At 34.2% G+C, this 12,164-nt stretch overlaps 1 protein-coding gene across 27 annotated transcripts in view; it reads right to left on the bottom strand.

The window, feature by feature from the left end:
• Nucleotides 1-12,164, bottom strand: part of kif1aa (kinesin family member 1Aa) — a 243,450-nt gene that overhangs the window by 97,536 nt on the left and 133,750 nt on the right. For 16 of the 27 annotated variants that reach the window (XM_028794777.2, XM_028794779.2, XM_028794780.2 and 13 more), the window contains one exon: nt 5,790-6,080. The exons of the other annotated variants lie outside the window; for them this stretch is intronic. In XM_028794777.2, the coding sequence (XP_028650610.2) occupies nt 5,790-6,080 (291 nt within the window). The remainder of the gene's footprint in view (nt 1-5,789; nt 6,081-12,164) is intronic. 27 annotated transcript variants of the gene reach the window in all.

Below are 12,164 nucleotides of genomic sequence, written 5' to 3'. Positions count from 1 at the left end.
ATGAAATCTTGCATTATGGAGATTTCCTCTATTGAGTCATCTAAAGAAACTGAGTTGGTGTTTTAAGTAAAGGTGGACATTTTTCTTAAGTTAAAAAAAATTAAATGGAAGCAGCAGCCAGAAAAACACAGATGGGGAACTGCTGGTCTGACAAACTGCCAACCACTGCTTATTTTTGTGTCCTCATTTCATGCAGAAGGAGCCATACTTATGCTGTTCATAAGTGCAAGATCTCATTAAAAGCAGGCCCGGTCTTAGGTATTATGGGGCCCTAGGTGAAAGGGGGGTCCAGGGGCCCCCTGAGGGAGGCGGAGCCCCCCTGGAAGCTCTGCGAAATGCATGAAAATTAGACCAAGGAGACGTTTTCTTGTAACGTTACGAGGTCATCACCCTGCGTCCCTTTTTCGCCCGGAGTAGTTAGCTGCTACAATTTAGCCAGTTTGAACTGTTTCCACTGGGTACCACGTGGCGGTATGTAGCTAAGCCCAGCTTAGTTTTTTTGTATTTTTTCTTTTTTTAGTTTTTTTGGCCTTTTTTATTTTTTGGGATATTTGAAATTTTTGGAATGCATTGCGAGGCGAGGGGAGGGGCGGGCTGGGGGCCTGGCCGTCGTCGATCCGGGGCCCCCCGGACGCCGGGGCCCTAGGCGGTCGCCTACTTCGCCTATGCCTATGCCTAAGGCTGGGCCTGTTAAAAGTATGTGACTCCATTTGAGGAATTGCAAACAGGTTGCATTTAACAATCAAGTGTAAAAGGGTTTTTAATTACCTTTAAAATTAGTTAAATGTTAAAAAGTTGAAAATCAAATGTAGGCAGTAAATTGGGGATACTTTCATAGCCAGTATGTAACAAATGATCTTATTTCACCATTATTTCTTAAAGTGAAAATTTAAAAGACTAAAACATGTCAGCTTATACTGCTGAATAAAACTTGTTCAATGTTTTGATACTTTCATATTTTTACTATAAAACACCACATTTTCTAAGGTAATTTGATTAACTATAATGCCATTTACATTACATATAAATCCGTCATCATGCATACTATGCATGAAATTGTATTTTAAAATTTTACTGTCATTTTTAATGGGGGACTAGTTAAATAGTCATATAGGAAACTACCAAACATGGTTTATCTGTTTTTATTTTTTTTTTTCTAGAATGTTTTCAAATGTGTGTAAATATTAGGAAAGTTAATTACAGAATGTTAGCCAAAATGCATAGATAGACAGCTTCTTTTATTTTGAATAATTCTGAGAAATAACAAACTGATTCAAAATCCAGAGGGCAATGCAGTAAGGGCATAAACATATTACTGTAAAGATAATTATATTGTCAAAGGGTGCAGTTGATAGCAGTGTATCTATTATTCATACCTATGATCATTTGCTAAAGAGAACTGAGTAGGGAAAACACTGTTTTACACATACAGTATGCCTGTCTGTCGAAAAGCAGACAAAATGATGATAGCTTAAAGTCAAATACAGATGACGTCTGAAGCAAAAAAGAATTTTAAATGGGAACATAATTATGAACAAAGTACAATAAAAATCTACAAGTCATAAAAGCAATTCAGAAGCAGTCACATTTTAACAAAGAGAAATAGACAGCCATAGTGAGTATGACATCAACACAGAGCTGAAAATTTGAGAAAAACAAAAACATATTTATGGGATGAAAGATATTCAGAAATAAAAAACATAATAAAAGATCAAGAATGAAAAGTACAATACCCAATAAAGGACAGAAAAGAAGGAGCAGTGACATGCTAGAAAAGGTGGAGTGGATATAATAGATTACTTTCATGCCCATCTATCCATTCATCCATCATTAATGCTCACTTTGTCCAATGTGGGATTGCAAGGAGCCCTAATCCATTCTGGAAGCACTGGGTGCAAGGCAGAAACCAGCCATGGTAAAGGTGCCAGTTCATGGCAAGGCATACTCACAAACATAACTATAATCACACATATGGGCCCAAATTTGAATGGCCGGTTAACGTACATAACACGCATGCCTTTTGGATGTAGAAGCAAAACTGGGGTACTAATATGATATAACTATATGTCTTGTTCTGACAATCAATGCTGAGCCAAAATGACTGCAAAACTATTTTTCATTTGTCTTCTGTGTCTGAAAGGAATGGTTCACAATTAACAGACAGGATGAAATAAAGTACAAAATGTCAGTTCATTTTTGCATTATACAGAGTCATGGCACTACTATGACAGATGTTTTGAAGTAACAGTCTACTTGCTAATCGCAGTGTCAGAGAGTGGTGACAAGTTACATGTTGATTAACATGTGAAAATATAATCCTATAAACTTTTCCATTTTTATTTAGGTTTTTAGCTTGATTTTCTTGTAGATCTGACTTGAAATTTTTGTATCTTTTTTAAAATAGGCTTTCTACATCCCTATTGTTCTAAAGTCACTCAAACTTGGAATAATTGGTTGTTGCACAATTTACCACCAGAAAATCATATTCTCCATTCTCTAAAATCGGAATTTGATTGTTCGATACCAGAGACATGCGTCTTTTCTTTTTTTTGTTATAGAACAAGTCTACATTGTTTGGGATATGTTCTTCACTTCCTTATCTATCTATATATTGCCCTTATCTCTTTTAAATATAAATCAGTAATTTAGAATCAATGTGGCACCATAAAGGAGATGTAAAAGGCACTCTACATCAAGTCAGACACATTTTTCCAATGCTTTGCTCAATAATTAAAACTGATTACAACTCAAAGGTCATTCAAAAAAGAGTTTTGGATATCCTAAATATGGTAAAAATTACAAGGACTTATCTATTCCTATTTAAACAAAATTAAGAACAGAAAAGGGGTAAGATACATTTCTCTTGAATTTCACCTTTTTAACAAATATTATGCTGTCATACAACTTCTATTATCTTTTTAAATAAAATGATTGTATTTTCCAATTTATGTAAGACCGCAAATAACAATTAGGAAGAAAATGCATCTTCAAATTAGCTTAAAAAGGATATTTAATATATATAACTGGTATGGCTAAGTGTTATGAGCTGTATATCCATAATATCTTATTTGGTCATGATAACAATATGGAAACTGGAATGGATCAGAGTGGAAAAAAGAAATTGTTGTTTCAACATACTAAGTAGCATGATGGTTATAATGAAATACGCTCATGAGTCATTATTACATTTTTTAAAAAATGATATGTAACAGAAATTAAATAAAAGTCATAGGGTCTTAATGAAGAATACATCTTATTCATTTAACTTTTTACATTTTGCACTATGCATTTTTGAAAAGGTCTCATAGGGCCTTATTTGATTCCTGGTTGAGAACCTTCAGTGTGGAGCCACATTTGTTTGGATTTCCTCTAGTGTATTGTGGTTATCTACTACTTTCCAATATGTATTATTTATTATAATAGTCTCCAGACTTTAATGCATGGAGTTGAGATTATAAACTATCTAAATATGAATTTCTGGTATATTTATTTCTGGACTTCACAATATGACAAAAGCTTTAAATAAAATGATTGCATTAAGTGAATATTATGCATAACTATGCATGTAACCTAAGTATACATAATAACATTAATCAAAAATACTTTATTTAGTAACATGGGTGCTAGATCACAAGTGAGCAAATGTTGAAACAAAGAAAATTCAAAATATAGTGTAAGAAAAAAATGAGTTTCTTGTCCACTCTAGCAATAGTACAGACACCTATGTTTAATATAAATGTCATTAAACAATTATCCAAATAACCATAAAAAATTGCTATGCCAAATTAAAAATTTATATTACTGGGATCTAGTCTCATGATTTATAAAATATTAGTCTAGATGATAAACCATCCCCACCAAAGCAAACCAAGACACCAAAAAAACGAACATGAAAAACGTTAGGTTAGGCTCACAGGCCAGTGTACAGATACTATGACCCAAGCCGGGCTGACACCCAGTATTCTAAAGATGAAAACTGCTATTTTTCACAATGTACCAAGTAATGGTACAGCAATGAGAAGCATAGATAACATCTTCCCTGGAGAGATTGGAGGTGGGTGTGAGGCAGCGGAGGTGGAGGGGGAGGGGATGGGGAAGAGGAGACAGGGAGGCAAAGGGATAGGAGCTTACGACAAGATTGGTGAGGTGCAAAGATGGCATGCTCAGAATAAAACGTCAACGCAAAAGCTTGTTTATTTGTTGACAAAAAAACTAAACAGAGGAAGTGAACAGAAAAAAAGTAAAAAAAAAAAAAAAACTCAAATACAATCAAGTAGCTAAGCTTTGACCAGTAAAGACAGCAGCTAAAATGTGTGAAATAAAATAAATATAACATAATTAAAAAAAGCACACTTCACAATAGACTGCTGTATTCACAGCTGCTGAGTGTGTATAGCCAATTCCGTAGAATGATAGAGAAATAAAAATATATAAATATATAAGTGCTCTGGCATGCCTGTTAGAGAGTGCTGCTACAGAAACCAGCTCTTTCAACTTGAGATCCTGATGCTGTAATCAGTTGTCATTGTGCAGTTTCCATTCACTTGTTTCAAGATAATCCTACAGAACATCTGAATTTATTGCAAAGTATGTGTAGAAAGAATGGCAATAATCAATACCATATTTGTAATATGACTCAGCAATTCATAATCTTTTTTTGAGTCTGAAAGCCAGCTCATGTCAGCATCCAAAGAGAACAGACACCCTTGTAATTAGCAGGTGACTTCTTTCAAAAACTGTTAGCCAACCTCTTTATACGGCCATATATTCTGTGCCCACAAAAATTCTGGAATTCTGATAGTATGTATAATACACAATAACAATAAAGGCCATTTCATAGAAAACCCACTTCTTGTCACTTATACTTATGTCTTAGCATTAACAGCTCTTTCAGTTTCAAATGAAGAGTTCATTTCCCCTATAACGCATATCTCTGTGAAAAAAATACAGTATACAGAATGCATAAAAACATTTTGCGACATTAGTAAAGAGAGTCTAGAAAATAACACCATAAAACATGTTCGAAAATAATGGACATATATTGGTAATGTATTCTTAAAAATACTTACAACAAAAATATACATTGTAAGAATATATTTCTTAATAATATGCTATGAAAATCTGCCCAGAAAATAAAATGTAATATAGAAAACTACATTATATATGTATGTTAGAAATAAACATACTGAAAGTATCATACAATAAGACAAATTAAGATAAAAACATTTTTTATAAAGTTTGCCAATAAAAATATATTCCTAAGTATCCTAATGATTTCAGATAGGATTATCAAATATATATTACACTACATTTTATTTAATTTCTTTTGAGGATTTTCTTGGTCATTCTGGATCTTCCTAAAAGTGAAATTTTAATTCTCAATACAGACTGATGTGTGTTCATGACAAAGTTAATTTTGAGCTTTATAATATTGGTCACTACTAAAGGTATTAATAAAACAAAGGCTGACATATTTCACTGGAAATTGACTTAAACATTTAAGTTGAATAAGCTATATGTTAAATACCATCAGATAAACTGTGTGTTGTGTATTAAAAGCCATTCACATGCTAATGTACTATATTTTGAATGATAAGATACTATATCAATGATGCTTAACAGGTTATTAACTAATAGAGGCATCACGAATATGCAGTGGCGAATGCTGGAACTGAACAAGAATAGCACCATGGCTAAAATGTGGGTACACTTTTGGTCAAAGGCTACGCATCATCTCAGTGTGAAAGAGCTAGTTTCCTCTTCCAGCATACTCCTGAAACCTCACCAACCTTCCCACTACACTGAATAGAGGCGACCGGTCGTAAAAGGGGTCCTGGCCTTCACAGGACACTGGGCAGTGCTCTCCCTCGTCTCCCCCCAGCTCCGAACAGGGCTCGTCCAAAAAGATTTCATCTTCCAGGTCCTCCAACTCCTCCTCCTCCTCCTCCTCCTCCTCCTCCATTTTCCCATCATGCCGCTCATCTGCGAGCTCAGTTATGTCAGAGTCAGGGTTGGAGAGTGTGGGGGAGGGGGTGAGATCTGCCATGCGTTCGCTCATGCATGTGTTGAAAATGGGAGTGCTAGTGCAGCCAAAGACATGGGAACTGGGTTAGTACGACAGAATAAACACACACACATGTTAACTTAAATTGATACAAGCACCTGTTCACAGCATTGACCTTGTCTTGGTTTCTATTGAATTTTATAAGTGAGGCATGTATTATCAATGGAGACTCCTTCAAACATCTCACCCAATTAACACCTACAGCCTAATTTTTCAGTCTCTTTTTTCCTCATACTTTTGTTTTGATAAGGCTGATAATTACTCATAAGAGTTCACAAATACCAAATAAAAATTCTTTCCAGGATCCATGCAACAAACTGATCTGAAGACAGTGGTGTAACCTATTCTACATTATAAAAACATTCTTGTGCCTCCTGAAACTGTCATAATGCCATTGTTTCTTGTAGACAGAACTCTGGTATGTGAGCTTCTTTACAATATAATCAGAGTTTTCAAGTCAAGCGTATTATACTGATGACAACAAACAAGTCTGACTTAAAAAAGAACTGTGTAAAACAAAGACTTCATTTAGCATTTAATCCATTTTTTTCATGAAGTACTACAAAGAAGCCATTTCATTATTAGCTGACTTTGCTTATGACACCCTTTGTTGAAAATTAAAGGCTTCCACTTAAGTGATTTTTACAGCTGTGTTAATAGTATCAGGTTTGGGCTTAGAGAAGAAAAGAAACAAAGTAAGCATTGTCAAAAACAATATACATCAAAAATGTGTGGAACACCACCAGGAGGCAGTAGGATGTGTATTTACAGTAAGAGTTCCAAAAGTATTACTATAGGAGCATACAGGTAATGGTGTCTGTGGTAAGTGGGTTAATCAATAACAGACTCATAGGTGGCAGCAAGAGGTTTCCATGCAGAAAATCTAATCTCCTTCTATAAGTTATGAGGAGCAGGCTAGCTGGGAGTTGCCTGGCCCTTTATAGATAAAATTGGTTTGCTTTCCTTTTGTTGTGTACTTTATTACTACCTCTAATAAGATCCTGTTGTGATGTGAGATTTTACATATAACTTGATAAATATTTTGTATGTCTTTATTTGTAATTTAGGCAAAGCAATGTAATTTAGTGTTTACTCCCCCAGGAATGGGTCTGTTTGAATTTTATGACAGGATTTGGGGGATGTGTCTTAAACCAGTTTGGCGAGTGTTTCTTTGCTAAAGTCATTTCTACCCCCGCAAGTAGGCTAAGGTGTACTTTAACATATGGTTTGGGGGCAGGTGTTAAGATGTTCTATTCTCCCATTGGTCTGAGGTATGGCTGTTTGGAATTGGCTTGTCTCAGAGGCCTTTAAGTACCATGATGTCCTATTGGCTGTAGGGGTTGGACAGAACATCTATAAATGTAAGTGTTTAACCTCACAATCTCTCTCTTGCTAACCTGTGATGATGTAGAAGTATCTCTCTCTTACTAACCAACATCTAAAAGAAGCATCTCTCTTGCTAACCTGTGATGATGAAGACAACACAATGAAGAGCACAGTTTAGCAGCCATTTTGAACAGACATGTGGCTGAAAGCTGAGCACCAATGATGCCTTAACTAGAGACATTTAAGTAACTACAAGTCTGTGTGCCGCCTGAACTACATATCACCATTTAATCAGGTTGTATGGTTGACAATATTCAAATGTACTTTAAATTTTGCTATTATTTATGAATATTATCAGTAATACATTATTTTATGTGTAACTTAACTTCTGCTTGTCTTTTTACTACATCAAATTGCCTGAGGTTATAGATATAGAAGGGAAGGTGGGGATAAGTTATATACAATAATACCTTATAAACAGTGGTAAGTCTGTGAGATTAGGCATTCTAAGGCTACATATTAATAATACAATAGGGGAAAGCAGAGCAATATATATTACTCTACCAAGACAAAACAGATACCCTTGTGTGCTTTATCAAAAACAGACCACTTTTTGCATTACTTTAATCAACTTGGCATTCACTCTGAACTCAGGAGTACCCATAATCTTTTATAGGGATTATAAAATAATATATACATTCTCTGAGCAGGAATTGCGATGGTCATGGAGACCTTGATTTTAGGCTTAGGTGCTTTCTTTCAGATTAATTAGTTGCCTGAATACACCTGATTGGTGTTGCAACATATTTTTGTTAAGTTATTTAATTCTACAGTGGTGACTTTTGGTTATCCAGTATTTTGTTAATTACACCAGTCAATTACTTTAATCATGATTGTGCTAAATCAGCCCATTTCCTTAAAACTTTAGATAATTTTTCTCTCATTAGAATTCCAAAAGACACTCTAAAATTAACTTTCCAGAAACACATGTCTTTCACTACCTTCAAATTAGATACTTTGTTACACAAAACCTACCCAATTTTCCTCACCTCCCACCTATCTCTATTCTGGAAGAAATATTGATCTGTCTTGAGGACTAAGCATTTCCATAATATATAAAAACATTTTAAAGTCCCTCCCTTTCAAAGATCCCAGAGTACAGTGGGAAGAGGATCTCTCACTCAACATATCAGAAAAGGAGTGGAAGGTAGCAATGCACAGAATTCACTCAAGCAACATTTGCACAAAGCATACAATTATTCAACTTAAAATTATATATCGATCACATATGTCTCGTTTAAAATTGTCCAAAATGTTTCCAGGGCAAGATCCAACCTGCAACCGTTGCAATCAAGTTTGAGCCTTATTGGGCCATATGTTTTGGGTGTGTACCAAACTAACATCATTTTGGACAAAAATCTTTAAATGCCTTTCAGCCAGCCTTGGTGTCACAATCCCTCCTAATCCACTAACAGCCGTGTTTGGTGTACTTCCAGATGGGCTTAAAGTGGAGAAGGAAAAACAAACTGTGATTGCCTTTACTACACTATTGGCACATAGGCTTATTTGCTCAACTGGAAGAATCCTAACTCACTTCTTTTTAGTCAGTGGGCAACTGATGTTATATATTATCTAAAATTGGAAAATTTCAAATTCTCACTTAGAGGATCTATACAAAATGTTTTCAGGATCTGATCATTAACATTTTAGAATAAGCATTTAAATTGAGGAAGCAGATTCTCTCCCCTCTTTTTTATTCTATTTATTTTTATTCATTTATTTATCTACATATTTTTAATATTATTAAAGTTTTACTTTGCTGACCTAGCTCCCTTTTTCATGGATGGGGGTTGATTTGTTTTGAACCTAGTTTTGTTAAACTTGACTTGCTTGTAAAATGAAATGTTATTTAATTTTAATAAAATAAATAAAATGTAAAAAAAAAAAGAATTCCAAAAGTATTTTACATACATTATGTTTCGCCAAGAAAAGCGCTTGGAACAAAAGTGCATGAGAAAAACTCACAGTAACACATGCAGGCAGAGAAAATACTGACAGCAAAAATGCACTCAATAATGTAATGTAATGTAACATGTAATGTAACGTGAACCTCTTTTGATAACACCTTTCTCTAAGCCAGTGTCGGTAGTAATACATTAAAAATAACATTTCTTATGTAATTAGATGACTTTTTAAAGTAATGAGTAACCTAATATAATACTTACTTTATTGAAGCAAAAATACCTCTGTTGCTTAAAAAAAGGAACGTTCATGCACTAATGTGTTACTATGGAAATTTATTCCTGCCACTCCAAAAAAAATACTGCATTATTTCACAGAATTATTGCAGTTTTTCATAAAGACATTGCCCACTGCTATCAGCGTAATATCGTGTATATGTGCACTCTGGCCATCTGGTGACAGATTGAGAGAGGCTAAGCATGTGTGTAGAATGCAATCTACTAAAGAGAACTGAAAAAAAGATTTAAGTATGTATTTAATCCTGCATGTGCTGAGGGCTAAATTTAATCTTCTGCAGCACCAAGGAGCAAACGTGTTGGATGGTACGCTGGTCCTATGCAGAACTCAATCGTATGCTCAACCAGAAAAGAGTGTACTACATCCCAGTCTAGTAACAGAAACCTATTAAGAAAGTGTCAGTGTAGTTTTAATACAGTTTCTTGCTATAGATATTTTGAAATAGTGTGATCGGGTAGCACAGGGGGCTTGCATTGGGGATGGATGTTATTTATTTCACAGCACATGAAGAACTAAACATATTAATGAAAAGAAGAAAATTGTTATGTATGGCTGTGTTTCTGGTCAGTTTCATGAAGGTTTTTATATGCACTTAGGATTCAGTAACAAATGCTGGCAAGTGAAACATGCAGGTCTTCATACAAAAGAAGAATAAAATAATGCAAAAGTAATGTACTTTTTTAGCACATTACATTTTATATTGCATATTTGTTTGTTTTTTTTGTAAATAATGAGTACTGTAACTAAGTTTCAGTAACTAAGTAATTTTCCCCAAAACTATCCATTACATATACAGTATTATTGTAAACATAACTAAAATGTTTAAATATAAGGCTCTGACAAACTGTGATTTTAACACTGAAAATATTTATTTCCTGAAAAGATGTCATTTTTATAAAAAGAATAAAAATAAAAAAGTGTCAAAACAAAACATATAAGTGAGGAGAAACAATATACACAAACGAAGAAAAAACACAGAACCAAGTGAATAAAAAGGTAGTTATACTATTCAATTTATAGCTGTTTTAATATAGCCAGGGTTTGTTCTTTGGCTTATGATTATTTACATTTAGTTATCCTTTATTTTAAGTTACTATTTTTCATATGCTTATTGCAATTATGTAGTTTTTGTTAATATTGTTCTATTTATTATTTAATATCTATGTATTGTGCTATGTTCTCTTGTGTTCCTTATGTTTTGTGGGTGGAACCTCAAGAACCCCAAAGTCAATGTATTCAGAAGCTGAGAGCAGATCCTTCACTCGTTCATTGTTTCTTGATTTTTCTGGCTTTTTAGATTATTTTCACTATGTTAGTGACTCCTAGTCAGGACAATAGAACCACATTATGTGCATTCTCCTGTAAAATGTCCAAAGTGACACCCATTTTGCTTGCCTGGTGCTTGTGATCCTGTTCCTGGCAAAAACGTGAGACCAGTTTTGAAACTGATGAATGATGGTAACTAGCAGATTTCTGAAAATGTTGATGCTAAGCCTCTACAGAATTCTTAGTCCACAAAACAATGTGCATCATCCTATTATACTTTTATTATACTTTTGCATTGCAGACCTGGGTGTCAGTCATCACTGATTTGGTTGCTTTCTGGCATATCTTCACAATGGTCTAATAACAGTTGCAACTCTTCTTCAAATACAGTAGACATTTCTTCACAAGGTACAAAACCTACAGCTAATATCATTTTGGCATGCTAGTAAACATTTTTGTCATTTTAGAAAGTGTACACTAAATTAAATATATTATTCTCCACAGTGATTGTCTGAGATGGAAAAGACAGCCCATTCTCTGTGCCATTGTAAGATAGTATTGCATGCATTCTAGTAAACACGAATTGTGAAAACCTGACAGAAACTGTGAGGTAATACCTTGAATGTGTGGACATTTGTTGTACATTTGTCACCATATGCCTTTCTCTACATGCCTTTGTTGCCATGCTATTGTCCAACTCACAATAGTGGTGCCATCTTACATTATATTTATTTTAATTCACAACAATATTGGTAACTTTACTTTTAAACCAAGTTAAAAATGATAACAAAGAGATGACACATGCTTACCCAAACAAAATAAAAGGGTTAATAAAATATGTTGGTGTTCTCATAAATGATGAAAAAATGCTACATCATTCACTTACCAGTAATTCACTAGCAAAAAAGTATTATATAGAACAGTAAAAATTTAGAAAAATAGGCTTTCAATATCATGTGTTCATTTCACCATTTTCTAAACATAATTTTTCTTGTGCAAAGTTAATGCTCCAGATCAAAGGAGCAAGGCAAAAACTATTATCTCCAGCAGTACATCATATATTCCCATATTTCCCACAGCATAGGTTTTGGGAGAGGAAAAAGAAGGCGTGACAGAAATTCACATGAATATATGGAAAACATTTATGCTCCAGCACGCAAAGGGTACCCTAGTCAGGAATCAAACTGGGTTACAAGAATTTTGAAGTGGCGATTGTGTTATCTGATTTTTACAAATATAATAGAAAATT

The sequence above is a fragment of the Erpetoichthys calabaricus genome, chromosome 2 (genome assembly GCF_900747795.2).
Source record: "Erpetoichthys calabaricus chromosome 2, fErpCal1.3, whole genome shotgun sequence".
Classification (NCBI taxonomy): domain Eukaryota; kingdom Metazoa; phylum Chordata; class Cladistia; order Polypteriformes; family Polypteridae; genus Erpetoichthys; species Erpetoichthys calabaricus.
The sequence above is the reverse complement of the archived record's forward strand: the minus strand, read 5'-3'. Positions and strand labels throughout refer to the sequence as shown.